The sequence below is a fragment of the Microtus pennsylvanicus genome, chromosome 12, assembly GCF_037038515.1.
Source record: "Microtus pennsylvanicus isolate mMicPen1 chromosome 12, mMicPen1.hap1, whole genome shotgun sequence".
Classification (NCBI taxonomy): Eukaryota; Metazoa; Chordata; class Mammalia; order Rodentia; family Cricetidae; genus Microtus; species Microtus pennsylvanicus.
Window position 1 is genome coordinate 72,279,842 of NC_134590.1, and position 22,659 is coordinate 72,302,500.

At 46.9% G+C, this 22,659-nt stretch overlaps 1 protein-coding gene across 21 annotated transcripts in view; it reads left to right on the forward strand.

Annotated features, from left to right (window-relative positions):
* Ikzf1 (IKAROS family zinc finger 1) overlaps positions 1 to 22,659 on the forward strand; it is a 94,316-nt gene that overhangs the window by 51,125 nt on the left and 20,532 nt on the right. For 10 of the 21 annotated variants that reach the window (XM_075944335.1, XM_075944339.1, XM_075944344.1 and 7 more), the window contains exons 4-6: positions 5,540 to 5,599; positions 13,517 to 13,777; positions 20,011 to 20,178. In XM_075944335.1, the coding sequence (XP_075800450.1) occupies positions 5,540 to 5,599; positions 13,517 to 13,777; positions 20,011 to 20,178 (489 nt within the window). The remainder of the gene's footprint in view (positions 1 to 5,539; positions 5,600 to 13,516; positions 13,778 to 20,010; positions 20,179 to 22,659) is intronic. The other 11 variants (XM_075944343.1, XM_075944342.1, XM_075944341.1 and 8 more) reach the window with 2 other exon arrangements.

The window sequence follows — 22,659 nt, forward strand, 5'->3', positions numbered from 1 at the left end:
GAGCTGGAACACATGAATGGTGCTCGCCCTGACGTCCTCGGCCCTGACTCCCTTGTCTTGGGTGGGCTGCCGAGCTGTCTTCCCGCGGCTCTTCCCATCTAAGGAAGGTGGCCAACGGTAGTTGGGTGTAGCCGATGCCGTAGGCCCATGGGATTCTTTGTGGACAAGGAGATAAGGCATTATCTTCCCAGCCCGTGGCTTTGTGCCGAGCACAAAGCTAACTACTTGTCTTCACAGTGCCTCAGTCAGGCCCTTGGAGGGTTATCGTGAAAAAGCACGCGAACCTGACGGAGCAGATGGGATTATTCCCACTTGGCGGATAAGGAAAGTGAGCTCCGATAGGCAGCACGTCATGCATTTTCCAGCCAGGAGGGCAAGTCCCGCATAGATGCCTCCGCTGGCGTGGTGTGGTCAGCTGCCTCTTTGTCCCACAAGAACCTGGCCACCTTTGTTTCCTGCAGACTTGTGAATGTCTGAGTTCAAGGACACCCAGAACCAAAGAAATCCAGAGGGTCCAATTAAATTAGAGAGCCAGTAGACAGTAATGTATGACACTGTGTGAAAGAAATTATTTTCTCCATTTTTGACTTTGCTCTAAATATACTTGTGTCCTGGAACTGCATGTGAAACCCAATGCTTTCTGCCATTTCTCAATTAGTTCAAGTGGATTTCTGAAAATAGCCAACTATTGTGGTCATTAAGTAGGGTACTTTTTAGTCCAATCCTGTCATGGGTAGCCTGTGCCTCCTGTCCATGCCGCCAAGGGGACACTGTGTGCTGGTCAGTCATGGCCTCTTTCTGAGCATGCCTATGACCTGGAATAGGCTCAGGTGAAGACCAAAGGCTATAGTCAGAGAGAGATAGGGTGGGAGACGGGCTTCTGAAAAAGCATCTTCAGGCTAGGGTCCCAAAGCAGGCCTTGCAGACTCCATAATCCTGTGAGGACCAAACACTGGGAGCCGGGAGACTGGGGAACCCAGTTCTCCAGAAGAAAAGATCCGGGTATTTATGTCCAATCACAAAGCCCACAAAGTCACTTGAGCAAGTAAGACGTGCAGATCCCCATAGCTGGGGCTATGCACATGTGTAGCTGAATGGAAACCACAGCATTTACAAATGCGGGTAGTTGTGAGCTTTGACTGTTGCATTGTTGTTTGTTTTAGCATCTTCTCATGGTTCATCCCTCTGTTTACTGAATAGTGTGATCTGCCAAGAGATTCCCTGGTAGCAGGTGCCAGGGTTAGAGGAATTTTGACACAAGCTCCCCTCTTCACATAGTTCTGTAGGCTGTTGGGGCATTTGGAAGTTAGATGCGGTCTATAAAAAGCGGTAAGGAAGATGGCAACCTGAGTCTAACAGACAGATGTGTTGGGATGGGAGTCTGAAAGCCACAGCCTACAATGCACACACAAGCCAGATGCACAATGGTGAGCAGGGAGCACAGGCAGGAGGTGCCACAGACCATGGCCTTGGCTAAGCTGTGGCAGCGGTAGTGGTAGTGGATTTGTGGAGGTGCTGGGGGCATGCATGGTTGGAGAGCTCATTGGAAATGAGGCTCATTGGAAAAACTGGGTTATCATTGGACTTTGCAAACAGTGGTGGAGGTGCTCTGGTGGATTGGATTAGCTAGACCCTTGTTCATCGATGCATGTGGAGATGTAGGAAGAAAACTAGGCCCTGGGAAGAGGGTGAATTTGGAGACAGGCAACTGTCTGGGGCCTGGAAGGCAGGGACGTGGCAGGCAGGATGAAGCCCGCATGCATTCTGTTCTCTGGGCCCTGGCATAGGACCGCGGCCCTCTCTTTCCACATATGTGTGTCTGGAGCCATTCAGGACCTCAGAACCTGCCCAGCAGGACCCTTGAAGTCTGCACAGGAAGAGCTGGTTCCCCTGAGTTTGACAGCCTCGCAGCTGTTCTGACCTGCATCTGGGTGAGCGGTGGAGTCCCTTCAGTAGGTGTAAGACCACACACCAACACTCCTCTGCTCCGTGTCTGTGGGCAGAACATGGAGCTTCTTTGTATTTTAGCTGTCTCTTTGCAAGGCTGGAACCACAGCATCTTCTATAAGTGAAGTCAGCTGGCTAGTGTCCTCTTCCGGTGAGAAAGCCCCGAGCCACCTACCCAACAGGGAGGATGATGAACAAATGTATCTGTCTGTGAAGTGTGTAGATTCTCAGAGGATCCACCTCTGGCTTCCCCCTACACTCCCAGAGAAAGATGCCTACAGTGTCTGTGGAGATTTAGTGCCCTTTGCAGCCCCAACCCTGTCACTCTTGCTCACTCAGCCACACCCACAGGCTGCCTGCCCCTTCAATAGATCTGTAAGGAAGGCCAAGGTCACTGTGAATGGTAGACACATTAGTAACAGACTGATGATTTCCCTGTGGCTGAAGGGATAACTAAGGTGACATAAAGAGCGGGGTGTAAAATCAAGCTACAATCTATTTCTGAATGCCAGTAAATAGAAATCTGAGCCCGTTGCCTTCCACAGAAAACTGTCAGCATCCAACCTGGACTTGAAAGTGGAGCAGACGTCCTCGCTCTCATTCTGAAAATCTCACCTAGCTTTCGGCCTCTTGTTAGGTGCAGCATCAGGAGCTGCTCGTCAGAGGTGCCGCTGATGCAGCCAAAGAGTGTGGTCTCTGCCCTGCCAACCTGTTTTCCATGTTCACAGGGTGGCAGTTCAAACAGGGTTCAGAATCTCAGGTGACTGCAGCGTGCTATACGGTGGTGATGGCAAGATATGGGGCATCAGAATCCCCTAGCAGAGAAGTGTGATAAAAAACGTACTTTGTGGCCAAGAGGTGGTAACTCACACCTTTAATCCCAGCGTTAGGGAGGCAGAAGTAGAAGGATCTCTGTAAGTTCGAGGCCAGCCTGGTCTGCAGAGCAAGTTCCAGGACAGGCCCCAAAGCTACACAGAGAAACCCTGTCTCAAAAACCAAAAAAAAGAAAGAAAGAAAGAAAAGAAAAGAAAATGTATTTTGTGATTTTTGAAATACTTGTAAATATTCTCAATGCAGCCAAGAGTGATGGCAGATGTCACTAATCCCAGCACTCGGGAGGCAGAGGCAGGAGGATCTCTGGGTGTTTTTAAGGCCTGCCTGCTGTACACAGCAAACTCCAAGACAGCTGAGGCTTCAAAATCCTGTCTCAAAATTTTATCCCTGTCGTTTCATAAAACACTAACTTAAAGTTGGGGATAGACTGTCCAATAAATGAGGGGAAAGGCAAAAGCAAATCACTGAGTGGTTCCTCTGCCCTCCCCACAGTGGGATGAGCTGCTTCTGATGGGACTTCACAGGCTGTCACAGGGTAGAGCGACCCTTACCTGAAGACCTCTGCAAAAGAACGAGCAGCTGTAGCTGTCTCTTTTCCATATGCCTGCTCCTGGGAGCAACCTGGAAGTGTTGTCAGCCAGCCAGCTCCCAGAACACAAGGCACTCTCAATGGCCCATGAGCTTACCTCTCCCGTGTGTGCGTGAGGAACGGCAGGCTTAGCGGTGAGGGCCACGTAGCAGGCATAACCAGGGCGATGGTATTTGCGGCACCCTGTAGGTTATTGGTCGTTTGGGGAACTCTGTCGTAAATGCACTATCACTTGATGTGACCATGTACAGGCGAGTGTATGCGTGTGTGTGTGTGTGTGTGTGTGTGTGTGTGTGTGTGTATGTGAGCACTTACCGTGTGAATTGTGTGTGTGGCTCCGATAGCTTACACATTTCCCGAAGCCTCACAAGCACCCAAAGAGGGCTGCTTGCAAAAGTGTGTCTTTTAAATTCTGGGTGCCGTATAACTAGCCATGGCCTTACATCTTCATATTTACACGTCAGATACCAAAGTGGCAAATTGTGGGACTTCCTGTGAGCCCTTACTACCAAAGCAGTGATGGCGTCTACCTCAAAGGCCTGTCGTGAGGACGTGAGGCTGGCTGTGGGAAGAGACTTGTAATGTACCTGACATTTATAAGGGTCCCACTGAGTTCCGACTATAAGAGACTGGATTTCAGCATAGGCTGGGGTTTTGCTGTTTGCCAAGACACCGCAATTTATTAAAATATTGTATTAATTAATTGTGTTATGGTGAATGTGTGGAGCAGAACAGAGGACAATTTGCAGGGACTCAGGTATCAAACTCAGATCCTCAGTTTTGGCTGCAAGTGCCTCCACCCTCTGAGCCATTTCACCAGGCAACAAGCTAATTCATGACGACTTCGATGGGATGCGTGGTGTTAACTTTAACTGTAGAGATTTAGACCAAGAAGCAAAACAAATAGATGGAAAACGTGTGTCACTTCCCAAAAGGGGATGAGACAGTAAGTATCTCCTTAACTACGTTTATACATTATCTCCATATTTTATCATTTTCCATGGGGAGGACTGAGAGGAGGTAGCCCAGTGGTAAAATACTTACTGTGAGCACATGAGAATCTGAGTCTGGATCCCTAGAACCCAAGTGAAATCCCATCAGTGGCAGGGAAAAGCCAAGGGGATTCTCTGAGGTCTTTGCTAGCCAGTATAGTTGAATTGGCAAGCTATAAATTCAGTGAAAGCATTACCTATAATAATAATAATAATAATAATATATATAGAGAGAGAGCAATTGAAGGAGACATCAGACATTGACATCTCCACATACGTACACACACGTGTGAACACAACTGTACATGCACTATCCACATATATAGTTTTTCATGGGGGAAAAGAGAAGGGTCTGTGGCCAAACAAATATGAAAAACAACGGTTTAAGTAACGTTTGATAAATGTGTCTAGTCCTGGAGTTCTTCAGCCTTTTTCCTGCTAAGTCAGTAGTTGATCCAACAAGTTGAATTTAACCCGCTGCATTGTGTACACAATTCTGACTGCTACTCTTAGAAAGAAACCATGCGTGTGTGTGTGTGTGTGTGTGCACCTGATGTGTGTACATGTATATACACACATACAGACACAGTATTCCAAGCCTTCGAAATAGGAACTCACCAGGAGCTGCCTGAAAAGAGAGTGCAAACCTCTTTTTAGTGGTTTAGTGATTTAGTGCCCTTTCTGAAGGCGACTGCTCGGTAAGGAGCCTATAGGAATGCAGTCAACATGTAGATTGGAAACATTATTTTCTCTGGATACATTCTAAGACAAAAACAAATGAAGAGCAGTAGAGGTACAATCTACCCCAAGGAAACATGCTATTGTGGAGATGTGTGCGCTCCCCGGAGATACTGTAATATGGCTGACCTCGTGGACCGGCCCTACTAGATGTTTTCTCGTTGTTCTAGAATGTCTTCAGGTACTTCTAAGCTGCTGAGCCCATCGGAGCTTATTCACAGAGGTTCAGTGTGATGAAACCCTGAATTGAGACCCTTGGGGTCAGGCATCCTGTTCTGAGTAATGACTTCTATTGCCTGTGTGAAGACCAACAGTAAAAAATTAGCAGCTAACTAGTGGTTTTACATAGTAATATCCTTTTGAAAATAGCACTGTCTTCTAAACCTGTACTGTGTGATGATATTCCAACCTGGCTTTCTTTTTGCCTTCTTTGTTGCAGTTGCATATGGGGCTGATGGCTTTAGGGATTTTCATGCAATAATACCCAAATCTTTCTCCCGTAAGTATATGCTTGGCTTCTAGACAACAGTAGCATGCGCTCATTTCATGGACAATTCCATCACACGCACGCCACAACTTGCATGTTCTCTCATCAGCGCCCTCCTTTGCACTTGAAAAAAAAATGTGATGACCCAAATGGTTGCCATTTTGTTCATTAACACCCACGATTGGTCACGTCACTGATTCAGTAAAGTACAAAGGCAGAGGGTGAGGGGGCTGTTTGATTGGTTTGGGGTTTTTGTTTTTGTTTTGTGTGTGTGAGAGAGAGAGACAGGGTCTCCCTATTAGCCCTGCCTGGAATAGAATGTTCTGTGGTGCCCAGGCTTGTCTTAAGTTTGTGATGATCTTCCTGCCTCTGCCTCCCAAGAGCTGGGCACACCCATGCCCAGTTTACAAGTAAGGTTTTAAGAGCCTGAAATTGGAGCAATAGTGAAGGAAGAGCTAATGTAGCCATAGTGGGTCTGTCCCTGAGAGTCTGTTCAGTAGGGTCCGGATTAGAGTTGAGATCAACAACTTTGTGGTCCATGCTTCCTGCCAGCATCAAACAAACCAACATCTTTTCAGATAACTTGTGCAATTTAGTGTGACGGGAAGGGAGCACATTCTCCTTTTCTTGCTCTGGAGTGCTAACCTCAGAACAGAGAAGACAAAAAACCCATGGGTTTCCAGCCTGTTCTTCTGCGGTGGCTCACTGCATGAACGTGCACCCTGTTGGCATGCAGGCAGGCTAGCCTGCCCTCCTCGGAGCTGCTGCACCAAAAACTAGATAGTGATTTTGTTTCTTAGTGTATTGAGAGTTGAAAATGGTAATTATATTTGGTCAACCAGAATGAGTATTTTCAAGAATAGAGAAGCCTTTTTTCTTTTGTTTTTTTTTAAATGTTTAATTTAATTTTTATTTTGCATGCATTCACGGTGCGGTGAGGGTGTCAGAGCCCCTGGAACTGTAGTTACTTACAGACAGTTCTGAGTGGCCATGGGTTCTGGGAATTGAACCTGGGTCCTCTGGCAGAGTAGTCAGTGATCTTAACTTCTGAGCCATCTCATCTCTCCAGCCTCGGCTTTTTTTTTTTCTTAATGCAAATGAAATTATTACAAAAGTGTTACGCGTTGTTAGTCCCCTTAGGTTTTCGGTTTTTCAGGCCTTATATCCATAATTTTTTGGTATTTTGAAGCAGCACCAGAAATCAGACTGTGTGGATTTCACTTTGAGAGATTTGTTTGCTTAGGTCAAACCCAAGCAAGTGCTCGACCACCAAAACCACGCCCTTAGACCAGCTGTTGACCTTGTGCTATTACAAGTATACTTTTAACACTGAAGTGTCGGTAACAGTAAGGTCAGGCTTCTGTCGTCCTGTTAGCGGACACGATTTGGGAAGTACAGGATTTGGCAGTACCCAACTGTGTATGCTTAGGGTCAAAGACCGGATTGACTTCTCCTGCCAGAGCATAAGGAGTTTATTGGGTGTCAGTCCTACTGATATCCCTGGGGCTCAGCTGGAAGGTGAGAGCTTCAGGCTTGTTTCTTCAGTGTAGGCGTGTTGCACGCACGCACGCATGTCTTTTATGTGTGGGTAGACGTGAATGCGCCAGGGCAGGAACTCTTGTGAATTTTGAGACAGTTGATCTCATTATTTTTTTTTTTTGGAATGTTTTGATATGTCAGATGCTCATAATAGTAAAACAGCACATTCTAAGGCGTGTTGTCATTAAAACTGCAGAAGGGGCAACGCCCCGCGTAGCCTAACGTTCAAGCGGATGGCTGAGGTTTTCCAGATGCAGACAGTGCTGCCTTGTACGAATGACAGTGGGAAATCTTCTGAGCCATTGTAGATGTTTTCGTGTATTTCATGTCTATGTACTTATAAAAATTAGTTCATAGGACTATCTCTTTTTCTTTCTGTCGCCCCCTCAGTATCGCTAAGTTGGAAGTACCTTTCTGGAACAAATGGATAGATAGATAGTTGATCCTCAAGGCTCCACCCAACAGCAACCCAACTGTTCTGGGCCAATATCGCCACCTGGTGGTCATGCTGGAGAACTGACCCACAGGCTCACAGGCACCTCCCTTCTTGAAGTTAAAATAACCTTTACCCCACTTTGGCTCCCTAGATTTCTGAGAGAAATATAAATATGCTTGATAATGCTCCTTTTGTATAACATCAGCTACTCGCTGTATCTCTTTTACCTTTGACTTCACTATACTTGAAAGTCTAAAACACCAAGTAGGACTATTTCTAAAAAATATACTGGATCAGATAGAAACCCTACTATTTTAACTATGTTTCAAGGGATATTAAGTTATAGAATTTGTTCTAACTAATGCTTACATTTTGTTTTCTGGGACAAGGTGTCACGTGTCTCAGGCTAGCCTCGAGCTCCCCATGTAGTGGAGGATGACCAGGGACTCCTAACCCCTTGCCTCTGCCTCCCAAATGCTGGCGTTATGGCTGTGCACCACAGACATAAAAACACCAACGGCACATACACAGGTGTCTCAGATCATCACTTAATAACCACAGACAAGTCAAAATATACCTTAAGTACTTTTATCCCATTAGATTTTGCTATCTTTATCTCATTTTCCTTTTTACAGTGTTAAGATTTAGTTTATATGTTCTAAACCCGTGCTGAAGGGACAACTTCAATTTTTTCCCTAGGAAAAATCACAGTCTGAGTTCCAAAACTACGTTTCTAGTGACTATGGGGATGCATTCTGAAAAGAACGACAGTGAAATCAGCACAGCATCTGTGAGCCAGAAGCTGCCAGTGTGCCTTACACCTCTGCGTTAAAACGTCCAATTATCCACAAGGGTACAGCACAGTTGGCAGTGAAGCCAGGCCTCTGGGCTCCCGTTGGCCCGAGTTCCTTAATTTCTCTGGATGTTTGATTCTAACCTTTTTCTAGACACTAGGGGCCTTGGCACACTGGAGGAGCATTCTCTTAGGACAATGGGGTCACCGGGCTGGTGGGCCACCTCTAAAATACACAGTGATGAGGTTTTCACTTCTCCCCATTTTGAGTAGCATCTGAGAAACAATGTAGCTTTTATTAGGGACTTGGAAATATCCATGTTAATATTAGCCACGTTTGGGGGACACTTACATCGGGCTTCATCCACTATCTGTGAGTTGCTGGAAGAGCATGGGGCAGACTGAACCTAGAACCTTCCCAGGAAACACTTAGAGGAATCCATCCGTGTTCTATATTTAATCAGCTCAATGCAGCGCTTTGTTGAGTCCTTCATTGTTCTAAGTAGTGCAGTGGGGATAGAGTTTTCAGGATATTTGCAAGTTGATTCCTTCAAAGACTGCAGCATTTCACTGAAGGAACACCACAGCTAAATGGTTCTAAACAGAGCCCCCATTTCCATGGGCAGCAATCTAGCAGATTTCTTCTACTTTTTAGCACCCACTTTGCATTTTATCCCCAGAGATATGAGGGCCTTCCCCATCTCTGTACAGAAAATCCCCCACACTGCATGGATCTGAAATTCCTCATGCTGACAGTGTAACTTGTGTCTCACCAAAACCTCTTCTCTCTGGCCATCTCAGACATCATCACAGACTTCCCTACTCAAAACATGGCCAGGCCGGGCGGTGGTGGCGCACGCCTTTAATCCCAGCACTCGGGAGGCAGAGGCAGGCGGATCTCTGTGAGTTCGAGACCAGCCTGGTCTATAAGAGCTAGTTCCAGGACAGGCTCCAAAACCACAGAGAAACCCTGCCTCGAAAAACCAAAAAAAAAAAAAAAAAAACAACAACAACAAAAAAAAAAAAAACATGGCCAGGAACGTCCTCATCACAACCACCAAGCTCCCAAAGCTAGAGCACTCAACAGTTACCATGGAACTCTTCCTATGCCAGAATAGATGTAGGGCCTTTTGTGAGCCTCTGCCTTGTTTCCACGACTTACAGTCCTTGGCCACGCCCACAGGCATCTGCAGGCACCGTATCTTTCTCAGAAACAAGAGCTTTCTGATGCTAAAAAGTTCTAGTTACTGTTCATCCTTCCCTCACCATGGATCTCTCCCCACCCAGCACACGACACATACAATTGTATATGATTACATTTATTGTATATATAAATTATATATATTGAATTATATATGTAAATGTAAATACTACCACTCCAGTAAAAGTCAGATCAAGTAAGTTTGAAATTCTTGCTCCGTGACCTTAGTAGCCATCCATCTAATTCCTCTCCATATATCTCTTCCCCAAATTGTATTTGGTGCCCACACTGATCGCGGGACAATTTGTCAACAACTCTCATGCCTTTTGAGCTGCCTTTCTCTCGGTTCTGTCGCAGCTGGCGGCAGCGCCATCTTATAGGGTAGAAATGCCAAAGCCCTGCCTTCAGCTTCCCTGGTCATACTTGTGGTGGCCCCCAGTGGCTTTGAGGAAGCATCCTCCTCCTGATTTTTCACCTGCTTCCTCCCTGACTCTGCTCCCCCCCCTCCCCTGTCCTGGGCAGCCTGCTGGAGTAGAACTCTTCCTGGAGGCCTGAAGGTCACTGCCCATGCACCCTGCCATCCCGGTCTTCTCTGGGAAGCACCCACATAGGCATTGGTGACATGTGCCATGGAGTTCCCCAGAGGACCGCACAGGAACTCTGCCGTTCTTATTCAGGCTGAAAAGTGCTTATGACTGGCATGTGCTTCTGTGCCCTGTGTGCAGTGCCTTCAGGAAAACAGGGTCACTTCCCCTTGATGAGGCGTTTTCACCTTAATGGAATCCAGCCGAGTCAGGGGTCATCCCAACACGTGTTCTTCTGCAGGGTGGCTTTTGTCCCGCTGTGGGTGCTTCTGGGTTAAACTCTTCACTGCAGCCCTGTGTCGTAGCTGTCGTGGCAGGAGAACTTACCACGACAAGCTGTGTTTTGCTCCAGGGTGTTTTTAGCTATGCTGCCTCACTTCAAGAGAGAGAGAGAGAGAGAGAGAGAGAGAGAGAGAGAGAGAGAGAGAGAGAGATGAATAATTGCAAAATAACCAGAGATTGAGGATGTTTTTGTAGCTTTATCGTGCTCCCGAGAGAACAAGTTTGATGTAGTCTATGGTCTGTCATTATAGCAAAACTTCCAGAGGCTAGGGGCATATAAAGAATAGAGGTTCATTTTGTTTCTGGAGGAAGAGAAGTCAGGCATGGTGTCCGCAGCTGGTAAGGGTCTTCTTGCTCCATCTCTAACTTGAGGCATCCTGCACTTGCTCTAGCCCAGGCCTGTTCTCCTGATCTTAGAGAACACATTGTAGTTAGCTTTACATTGCTAAGTGAAATACTCAAGGCAAGGAGTTTATAGAGAAGTTTGTATTTAGTTCTCACCCTGGGGGTTCCAGGCAAAGGGAGGGATGTTGGTGAGAGCAGTCAGTGGTAATGACGGGGCGTATGTGTTAGAGCAGACCATCCATCAGGTGTTGGGAAGCAGAGAGTGACTGGGAGAACTGAGTCCCGAAGCCCTCTCTGAGGGGTACCACCAGCCACAGAGACCTCCTATAGTTCCCACCTCAAAACCCTGTGAACCAAGCCTTCAATGAATGAGTCTGTTGGTATTTACCCAAACCATAGCAAAGTGGGTACAGACACTGACGAGTTTGCAGCTACCCCCAGAAGACACAAAAGAATTCTGATACCCCAGAGTTCAGTGTCCTTAAACACCATTGTGTGAACAGCCACCTAGATAGGATCTGGCCTTGGAGGGAAGTTGGAAGAGCTGCTGATATGCAAAGTCTCAGATCAGAATCTTGTAGGGAAAAGTGTTTTTGAGAATTCCCCGTTTCAGAATTTCTCAGTGTTACTCATGGGCTGAGTTCAGCCTCGGAGTACATTCTCACTTCCAGGACCTCAGAGCCCATGTTCTGGTCTGTACAACACATTCCAGGATTCGTCAGGAAGTCATTTCTGCGAAGAGCTGATGGGACAATGTTGACCATATGTGGGGACGGGGGACCCCTGTACTGCATTTGCCTCCCAGTTCTGCCACGTTCTAGCTGTGTGACCACAGCAAGCTCGTTGACTGAACTGTACCTCAACCATGACAGAATACAGGATGGTAATGTCATGCCTTGGTTGAGTTCATGTGAGATTAAATGGCAAGTACCATTCAATTACCAGAGGTCTTGTACAAGGTAAGTGTCAAAAACACTGGTGGTGGTCAGACCAAGCCTTGTGCTGTGGAACCACTGTGTGTGGAGTAGGGTGTCACTTGCTGCGCCCCAGCCCCAATCCCAGTTAGCTCTCCTCAATTCGCTCAGGCTGGCCAGGGCCGTGATAGTTCCTGTACTTAGAGATGAGTAATCAAGCATAGAGAAGTTGAGATGGCCTGCACCCTTAAATAAATATCTTAAATATCTCTGCACCCTTAAATAAAGGAGCCACACCTCCAACCAGCCTCTTATCTTTTGGTGTTTGGACCTCAAATGTCCCAGTCAAGGGGAATTTGGTGAACAGAATCATCTAGCAGTCTGAGAACCAGGTGGACTACTTAAACTGAATATTCTCCATTGTAAAGTGACCTTGGATCTCCAAGAGTCCATTCAAACACAGGGCTGGATTCGCCCCAGGATCTTGGAACCAGCAGGGCTGAGGAATCCAAGAGTACACACTTCAGGCATTTGGGTCACACATTCATGCTCTATTGTCATGTCCCAGCTGCTTCTCTGGGACCAAGCTGAGAACTCTTGACTGAAAATGCTGTTCAAAAATTATGTCAAAAGGGACAGGAGAGATGCATCAATGGCTAATCGTTCTTGATGCTCTAGCGGAGGACCCAGACTTAGTTCTAAGAAAGCATCCACATTTGGTGGTTCACAACAGCCCGTTAGCTCTAGTTCCAGAGGGTCTGGCCCACAAGCCTGCATGGTGTAGATACAGGTACTCCTGCACACACACCAAATAAAAACAAATAATTGTAATAATTGTTTCTTAATTATGTCAGATAATCCCCACACTGCTTATTTTACTCAGGAAAACATACCTCCCTAACTCTCATGAGCCTGTAAAAACAGGGAGAAATGATAACTTCTGATATTCTCATATCACTACAGTCTCTACTGGCTATTGCATGTGGGATTCATCACTGTACTGTTAGTGTTTCAGGAGAATATATATGTGCAATGTGTTGTATTTTCTTTTTTAAAAAAAAATAGGTGAATAATAAAACCCATGCAGGCATGCAGAGTCAGAGGCGACTTTTATCTTTGTTAACCTACCAACATCTTTCCGTTTGAAAAACTCTCACCTGTTGCACTCAAAGACCATTCCAGCCAACCCTTCAGCAGGGGAAGGAGTTGTAAGAGGAACAGCTCTGCCTTAGGGCGCAGGCTGAGGTCGGCCACTGTAAGATGAAGAGGAAGCCAAATGCAAAGAAATTGGAACTTGGAAGAAGGAGTTGGGAATCAGAGCTCCAAACAGCAAAAATGTGTTCCAGATTCATTGTGCATACTTGTAAGAGGGCTTTTTCAGTCCTGAAAACCAGCTTCTTATGAGTTGTGCTCATATTCATCAGTCCTAGGGAGGTTGACTGTGTGACCAGATAACGCATCACTTCCTACTGCCAGGTGCTCTCATTGTGAGCACGCGGGATTCAACTCCAGGTCCCCGCCACCCCAAGAAGTCTCACAAGCCCCCAGTGAGGTGTGATCTCTTTAAATAGCCTCTTCCTGCTTTAGCAGATACTCCCTGTCCAGACCTGCCTGTGTCCCTGCACCTTCAGTGCAACCCATAGGTACCATCCACGCTCTCTGGAGGGCTAGCTCATGCAAAACCAGGCTGCCTGCCCTGAGGTACGGGCTCAGAACTATTCCGAAGCTCGGATTGTCTATTTGATGACTTGCTGCTGCTGCTGCTTCTGTGTTGCTGTCTTGTGACTTATTTTTTGCCATGACACTGAGTGGGCCTCCTGTGTTATCTCTTTCAGCCAGTAATGTTAAAGTAGAGACTCAGAGTGATGAAGAGAATGGGCGTGCCTGTGAAATGAATGGGGAAGAATGTGCAGAGGATTTACGAATGCTTGATGCCTCAGGAGAGAAAATGAATGGCTCCCACAGGGACCAAGGCAGCTCGGCTCTGTCAGGAGTTGGAGGCATTCGACTTCCTAACGGAAAACTAAAGTGTGATATCTGTGGGATCATTTGCATCGGGCCCAATGTGCTCATGGTTCACAAAAGAAGTCATACTGGTAAGGCCCGGCGTAGTTTTCCTTTAGTATCTCAAGAGGTCCTGTGGGTGCTGAAGGCACAAATTTTACTGTCATGCGTGGGGATTGCAGCTTAGTAGGAGAGCTCCTGCCTAGCTCACGCGTGTTCCTGGGTTCATAGTGCAAAAGGAGGGTGGGGAGGGGAATGTGGTCTGGAAGCATGTTTCCAGTTGACCAGCAAGGCAACCGTTGCACACAGTTGGCTCCCTAGTTGTACTGAGGTACAGCTTCCTTATTCTAGGGCAGCATCTGAAAGGTCTGCTCAGCAAGCACCTAGTCAAGCCCATAAATGAAAGAGCAGGTTGACCGCATATGCACGCCATCTTCTGAGGGCCCGATAGACTCACTGAAAAATCTCAGCCCCAGTGTTGACTTTAATAAAGCGTCCATCCTTCACGAGATAAGATCAAAAGCTACAGATACACCAAAACTGACTTCACACATTTTCCCATTGAGAAACTATAAATAAAACACCTGTGTTGATCTTGTTGACACTCAGGGCTCTCTGTGAGTGTCCTAGCAAGTGGTGGCCTTGCAGCAAAACATTTTTCAGAAAGGGTGCTGGTGAGCTTGAGATGGTTGGCCCTGCAATCTCAGTCTCTGGGTCAGCTGGCTGCAGTGTCACGAGTTTTCACCCCAGAGCCATAAGGAACTGTCTGCCAAAATCCTCTTGTCGTGGAAGGTTTGCAGGAGGCTTTGAGAGAGGCGCATGAAGTAGTCAGCTCCAGGAGAGTAAAATGTGGACTATCCAGTGTTCAAGGGCTGTGCCTACCCCTGCCTTTGGCAGTGTAGGAAGCCTCCCAGATTCAGCTGGCTGCGCTACCCCTGTTCCACCTCTCTCGTAGAAGCAATCATGTTTATGAACAGTCAGCTTCCTCTTCAGCATAGCTGTCATACCACCATCACTAAGGGCACTAAAGAGGCTTCGTATAAAACACTGATGGCCTTCGGTGCCTTTGTTTTGCATGCCTCAAGGTTTCTTCAGCACTAAAGAGAAACATCACTCTTCCTTCCATGGAGGTTTCTCGAAAGGTCGGCGTCCTCTGGTGGGTTCACCAGCTGTCACAGCCACAGAAAGCTTACCTGCAACATTAGACAGCCCAGGCCATCGCTATCTGTGCCCCGGCTTCTTTGGGGCATGCGATTGCTGGCATCTGCTACTGCAGCATCCAGGAGGAAGGAAAGACAAAAACAAAAATAAACGATAGCATGTTTTATAGAGTGAGGATGATGCCTTGAAAATGGCCCAAGAAGGGTGTGTTATCCAAAAGTAATCAAGAGCCAGAACACACATGAAACAGAAAGGCTGTCATCAAGGGATGGAGGTGTTTCCAAGGTTGTGGTTTTATATGTGAATAGAAACCATTTCCAAACTGATACATTTCATGTATAATATATGTGGAAATGATGTATAAGATGATTTTTTTTTAGTAGATGTTCTTCTTCAACCAACGTTTAGCTTTAAAATTAGATAAATTTGACTTTTCTGAAGGAACCCCTTAGTCCTCAAATTACCCATTGGAATAGACCTGGCACCTCCAGCCCTGAGAAAAGCAAACGTGAGGGTAGTCTTGCCCTTGCCTTCTGTAGTAAGGTGAAAATCAGCAAGGAGGCAAACTACTATGACAGACACTCTGCCAGTCTAAGGCCTGTAGTAACACATTCCTGAAGAGGATAGACACTCTACCAGTCTAAGGTTTGTAGTAACACATTCCTGAAGAGGATAGACACCCTACCAGTCTAAGGCCTGTAGTAACACGTTCCTGAAGAGGACAGACACTATGCCAGTCTAAGGCCTGTAGTAACACATTCCTGAAGAGGACAGACACCCTACCAGTCTAAGGCCTGTAGTAACATGTTCCTGAAGAGGACAGACACCCTACCAGTCTAAGGCCTGTAGTAACACATTCCTGAAGAGAACAGACACTCTACCAGTCTAAGGCCTGTAGTAACACATTTCTGAAGAGGACAGACACCCTACCAGTCTAAGGCCTGTAGTAACACATTCCTGAAGAGGACAGACACCCTACCAATCTAAGGCCTGTAGTAACACGTTCCTGAAGAGGACAGACACCCTACCAGTCTAAGGCCTGTAGTAATACATTTCTGAAGAGGACAGACACTCTACCAGTCTAAGGCCTGTAGTAACACATTTCTGAAGAGGACAGACACTCTGCCAGTCTAAGGCCTGTAGTAATACATTTCTGAAGAGGACAGACACTCTGCCAGTCTAAGGCCTGTAGTAACACATTTCTGAAGAGGACAGACACCCTACCAGTCTAAGGCCTGTAGTAACACGTTCCTGAAGAGGACAGACACCCTACCAGTCTAAGGCCTGTAGTAACACATTCCTGAAGAGGACAGACACTCTACCAATCTAAGGCCTGTAGTAACACATTCCTGAAGAGGACAGACACTCTACCAATCTAAGGCCTGTAGTAACACATTCCTAAAGAGGAAAGACACTCTACCAATCTAAGGCCTGTAGTAACACGTTCCTGAAGAGGACAGACACTCTACCAATCTAAGGCCTGTAGTAACACATTCCTGAAGAGGACAGACACTCTACCAGTCTAAGGCCTGTAGTAACACATTTCTGAAGAGGACAGACACTCTACCAGTCTAAGGCTTGTAGTAATACATTTCTGAAGAGGACAGACACTCTACCAGTCTAAGGCTTGTAGTAATACATTTCTGAAGAGACGCAAACCTCAAGTGAACTACTACTGTCCTGCTAATTCCTGTAAGACCTGACTGTGCAATGAAAGTTCCCTTAGGTAGATACTTGATAGGTGAATCGAGTTCTGGTATACTAAATTGCCAAAATGTGGCTGGCTGCTTTGATTTTAAAACAGAAGAATTACATGTGATGAATAAACCTGCCAGGCACAGATTCCGAAGGGCACCTCATGTTTGCTACGTACTTTCCCCAACAAATAGTGACTAAGTACCTCAATATACTAGGTTTTTCCTTCAGTTATGGAGCAGATAACTTCCAGACAGAGATACATACTACCCACCGTATCAGGCCTGCCAGGAAGAGATTCCCCGTCAGAGTTTGCTCGTGGCTGATTCCACCGTCTATCTTCATGTATGTGAACAGACAAAGCCACAGGTGGAGATTAAAAACCCTGTTTAGCCCACTGGGTTTGAGTAACTAGACATGACAGACAGGTGGAATGTTGTCAGCAGAGATCTGTGTCTACATTCCTATGTTTACAGCAGCTAGTTAGAATGCTTCCCCAGCTTAAAAGAAGCTGTGGAGTCTTGAGAAAATGCAGATTCTGATTCAGACCCCAGACGAGTTTGGAGAGCAGGTGTTCCCAAGAAGTCCCCAAGAACACTAGGCGTGAAGTCTGGAGCACAATAAGTCTCTGGGGACATGCTGTTGAGGAGCAGACAAGGAGCAGAGCCATCAGTGTGGCCTCTCAATTGTGTAGGACGTGATGCCCCAGTGGACAAGCTAGGATGTACACGAGAGTCTCCCTTCCCTCTGCCGCTGACCTCTGTGCAGTCATCGAGGCTCATGGCTTCCCTGCCCCCTCCCCTGGTAGACATGGACCTCAGAGGCGTAGCCCCAGCGCTGCTCCTCTCACTGAGAGAAGTTCCAGGGCTGCCATTTCCTAAATGGTTTGTGGGCAGCAGTGTGTCACTTCCCCTTGGGTGCTCAGTTGGCCTCATAGTGGATTCAAGTGTCACAACCTCCGTGTCCCCACCAGCATCTCAGGGTGAGTAGGAGAATCATCCTGAGGCGGTAGGAAAGCTGAAGGAAGTGTAGCAGGCCCCCGCCCATTGCATTATTAGTCTGGATAGTAAAGACCAAAGAGGCCTGAGGAGATCAAAATCGCTGGCCCACTGTGCTCTCCGGCCTGACAGGCGCTGCCAAGGGCACGGTACCTGCACAGCTATTCTTGTATGCCATACTTCTTTTTAAATCTACCTTCTGCAGACATGCCCTCAAAAGTTCTACCAGTTTTTAAAAAACACGAAGATATTATTTGTTACCCAAATACGTTATCCAAAAGGTCTCCAACATTTTGCACAACACCTATTCATGAAAAGTGTGGCGTGCCTGGGATGAAAATGAAATTTAGGATTTTGCAATATCTAATTCCTCATCCCAGGTGAATGTAAGTAGATACAGGCTTAGAGAAACTTGAATGTAGAAACAGTATCAAGCCATTATTGTCCTTCAGGAAACAGGCCATGGCCACTGGCAACAGAGAGAAATGGGCTGTGTCTTAAGATCCAGTTCTTTGGACACACCCCCTTATGTGTAACACCTCCGTTGATTGGAAGTTGTGGTCCGTTTGGGGAGTGTGGTCTTTAAGACCCCCCGACCATGGACTATATATTCATGCCCACAAAAGCCATTGGAAAGCAATGGATTTGCAGTAAGCCTGCCTTACCTCATTGTGGCAGGGATTAAGACACCAGGCAAGCAGTGCCCATAAAGGTGCATTGACTCAAGTGAGAAGGCGAGTCTCAGTCTCCTCAGAATGCCAGCCTTCCCTTGCTGTAGGAGGGAAATGAGTCTCCTGAACATGTTTGTGCCATGGGATCTCCTGCACAGGCCTACCCTCTCTGAGTAAGAGCTGTGATATTAGGCATGGTCAAGCTCCCCAGCTAAGTCTTCTTCATACGCTGGTCACTTTTTTCCATTCATCCCATTGGAGTGGAACCTTGGTGAATGCAGTGTCAGCTGAGTTGGGCACTTGGGATGGAGAATGAGCTGCTTCAGTTACCACTCTCCAGCTCCTTGGCTTTAAACACTATCTTTCTGTTCAGCTGAGTCTAACCCAGATGGGGATTTTGGAAAATGCTGCATACATACTGATTAGTATCAAGGCCCCTCTGCCCGGCCTACAGTTCTTTAAATGCCATTGTAAATTAATTTTAACTTTTGTGTCTGTACTGCCCACTGAAAAAGACTCAAGAGGTAATTAGGAAATCCAAGTGCCAGTATAGGCTCTAAGGTCTAACCTGGCCTGGGTTTCAGCAGTTCCGCCTGAGCTCTTCCTCAGTCACCATGACAAACAGTCTCTTCTCCTGCATTAGCCAGTTGGAAAAATGTTAATTAGGTATTTTTAACACATTGTTTATTCATAGGAGAAATGTGTCCTGGGACATATATTTCCATACATAATGATCTTTTAGATGTAGATTCTTTTCTTCCAAAGAAGCTTTTATAAGGAATATGACAAACTCATCACTCCGAGAGTTATTGCCTGAGTTAGTGCTAAGACCCATGACTACCCAGCAGGACAGTCCACACTCCCTGTTCATAAGTAGAATTCCTGCACCTTCTCCAGCTCAGGGGTGTAAGCTGCAGCTCTTAACACTGCAGGGACTCTAGGCTATCTCAGTCACAAACCGAGGAGCCCTCCTTGGAAGACTCCTTCAATGGCAGCGACATCTCCGCCTGAGCTGCAGCTTGTCCAGCATGGACAGAAACACGAATGTGACGATGTCCGAGTTGTGAAGGAAGGAACGGGCAGGAAGTCTCAGGGCCATGCATTGTGCAGGAGCCTGGGGATTCCCTCTGGAGGACAGGCCGTAGCTGCCCTGTTTCTTAAGTTCCCATTGTGTTCAATCTCTCTCCAATCTCCCTCTCACCCTCGCACTCTCTCTGGCTGTCTCTCTCCTGATTTGCCTGCTTAGGGACAGACAGGTAATGGAGAAGAAATTGAAAGGGAAAATACAGGGAAAATGTAAATGAAAAGAAGTTATTATAACTGTTATAATGAAGTGCCTTTCATTTAAATATAAGAATGTAACGCTGAAATGAACTTGTGATCCTGAAATGCATTTTTAATGAGTTTCCTTTTTATTTTGCTGCTTCAGTGGCATATTTTAAAGACCCTTTGAAAAAAGCCACATTAAAAACCCCACCAAATGCCACAACACGCAAAATTGGATATTGGTTTATTCCAAAACTGCTGATCAGGAAGAGTGACTCCTCATCACAAAATGTTGCAGTCACTTTATTTAAATGAGTTTGAATTTGCATTGTGATGTGCCATTCTGATTTAGGGGAAAAAAATTAGATTTTCAGATCAAATTGACCCAGCCAGTGAAGCGTTAAGTAGCTGGCAGGTTTAGTCTAAAAGCCCCGTGTTCTATCAAACCTGCAGCCGGTGGAAGTCACCAAACCCCGAAACAACTTTCTCGCGGCCATCCTTCTCACCAGACTACCCTCTTCCCTTCTCACCCAGGTGAGCGGCCCTTCCAGTGTAACCAGTGCGGGGCCTCCTTCACCCAGAAGGGCAACCTGCTGCGCCACATCAAGCTGCACTCGGGCGAGAAGCCTTTCAAGTGCCACCTCTGCAACTATGCCTGTCGCCGCAGGGATGCCCTCACCGGCCACCTGAGGACACACTCTGGTAGGTCTCCTCAGCATGGCTGGGATGCCAGGCCTTGGCCGTCTCAGTAAAGGGGGCCCTCGATCATGTGATCCATGTTCCCAGTCACTACGTCACTACCCTTCCGCTCCACCCAGTCCACAGCATTCTGGGGGTGTTGGCCCCCTACATGGTGACCTGCTATCCCTACTGAACCAGGGGACGTGGGTGGGCTTGAATACAGGAGGGAGCCCCACATCCTTGGTGCATTTCAGAAAAGCCTTCTCCCTCCCACTGTCTCGGGTAAGTGGGATTTGTCTGAAGTGCTCCGCTCTTGCCCTAAACCTTCCAAACACATCTCTTTAGGCTCACTCATTGCTATGCCACGCCTACCGCTGGCTTGTGGAGAATATGTTGAATAGCAGTAATAGACATACTTTTCCCAGCAGAGAGGACACAGACAGATTGGTCAGACTACACCAGTCCAGGGCACACTGTCCCAGCCAGAGAGTAGTCCCGTGCCAGGAACCAGCAGAGGCTGTCAGCAAACTGTCAAGATTTTCAGCATACAGCTAAATTTGCCTGTCAGGATGTCCCAGATACTCTGGAGTCTTGGCACACAGTCTACATAAATGCTGGACAATTGTCCAAATGTTCTCAAACTGTCTCATTTTTTAATTAGATCTCATAGTCTGTCTCTTGGGTGGCTTCTTATCCAGTAGCTCCACAAGCTCTAGGTCGAAGAGAAAGGGATTTTGTTTGACAATTGTGTTAGGTTTGCTTGCAACATAGTCAACATGGTATAGCCCCTATTCTGCCCTGTCGTGTGGCGTCATGTGCTACACTGTCTTAAGGAGCACTAGGTTGATGGGCTTTGTCCCTGCCCTCAGAGAGTGCCCTGTCTCAGCCAGCCATCACTCTGTCATTGTTAAGTGGCTTCTCTGAGCAGCAGCTGCACCCTTGAGACAGGGGCTATGCAGGAGGGAGGCCCTCAGTCCACCCCATTGCTACCCTCTTCCCAAACAGGAAGGATGCCTTTCACAGTGTAAGTTACCCATCTCTTTGCCCGCCTTTCCTAAGCCCCTCAACAGCATCCTATGTGTGTGTGTGGCATGGAAGAGCCTGAGGGATCCACAGAAGCAGGAAGAAAAGTCAGTCTGTCCCGATAGGAGAATCAGGAGAGATTCCCACAGCAGAAGGACTAGATGACATGTTCAGCCCAAACTGAGTTTGCTCTAGGGGAACCCTAAACAAGTCAGAGTGGGCCATTACTATGGTGCACATTTTAAGAGGTATGAGCCAGAGCTGGTTTTTCTAGTTAGTGGTCCCCTCCAGATGGGCATTCCTAGACAGCTGTAGAGAAGGAAAAGAGCTGAGTCCAAGAGCAATCTCCCCTCTGGTCTGCTTTCCTCTCTGGCTGACACTGAACATGCAGGAGACTCACAAAGCTTACAGGAGAAAGCTGTTATTGCTGTGAGCTTCTTGGCACTGCTGAGAAAGGTGCCGCCTTCCTCTGAGGAGCTGTTCTCTCAGAGGCGAAGACAGGGGACCAGCACTTCACTGTCCTAGGTAGGACACTAGCTCAGAGCTGACCCGGGTTTTCTGCAAGGAATGAGAAGAAATGAAGGCTTCCTGAAATGGGGGGGGGGGGTAAACACTGTCTACATGTATTAGTGATAAGTATGTGTGCTCCACCAAGTTTGGGGGTGCCAGGGACGGAGTGACATACAGTCCTGTGTACTCAGGTGTGAGACTAGTACAGTCCATGCCATGCTAGCTGGTGACTAAGAAAGCAGCTGCCCATCTATCATGGATGAAAAGACACGTAAACCAATCAGCAGACACCATGCTCTCAGGTTGGCAGCTAGCACAGCTTCTCGAGCCAGTGGGAAAGGCAAAGACCTACTTTTAGGCTGACCCTAGCCACAGCATTGTCGCTCTTTAATTCCTGGTTTGCAGTATAACTCCTGCATATCCTTTAAACCGTGAGATGGCGAGATGAAGTCCTGTGAAACTGGTGCAGGGTTTATGTTTTGCCTACATGCTTGCTCATTGCATTTGAGGCATGATGGACTCCTCCTCTCTGTGGGGCTAATGATGGATAGTCAAAAAGGTGGTGGATTCCCCCCCCAAGTTATCTCTGTCACAGGGTCACCAATGAACTGATAGAGACACCTGTCATAGACCTGGGGTGTCGATGCCTCTGTTGATGAAAATGCCCTTGACGCACACAGCTCTGGGAGAAAAGAAGCACTGTGTTTGCTTCTTCAAAGTGGCTTTACCACAATGACAAGCCTTAAAGGCTCCCAAAGCACATGTTTTCCCTGTGTGAGTGACCATGCCCACAGTCCATTAACACGTGGGATTGACCATATGGCTTTCCCTAGCATCCGGAGGTGACCTGAGGTTCTAGACTCAGTATAGTAAAAGAATTTGATATCTACTTTTTTGGAAACTCCAAGCTTTGTTAGAGACAGTTTGTTTCTTGTGTTCTAACATTAAAATCAATCATACGCTGAGAAA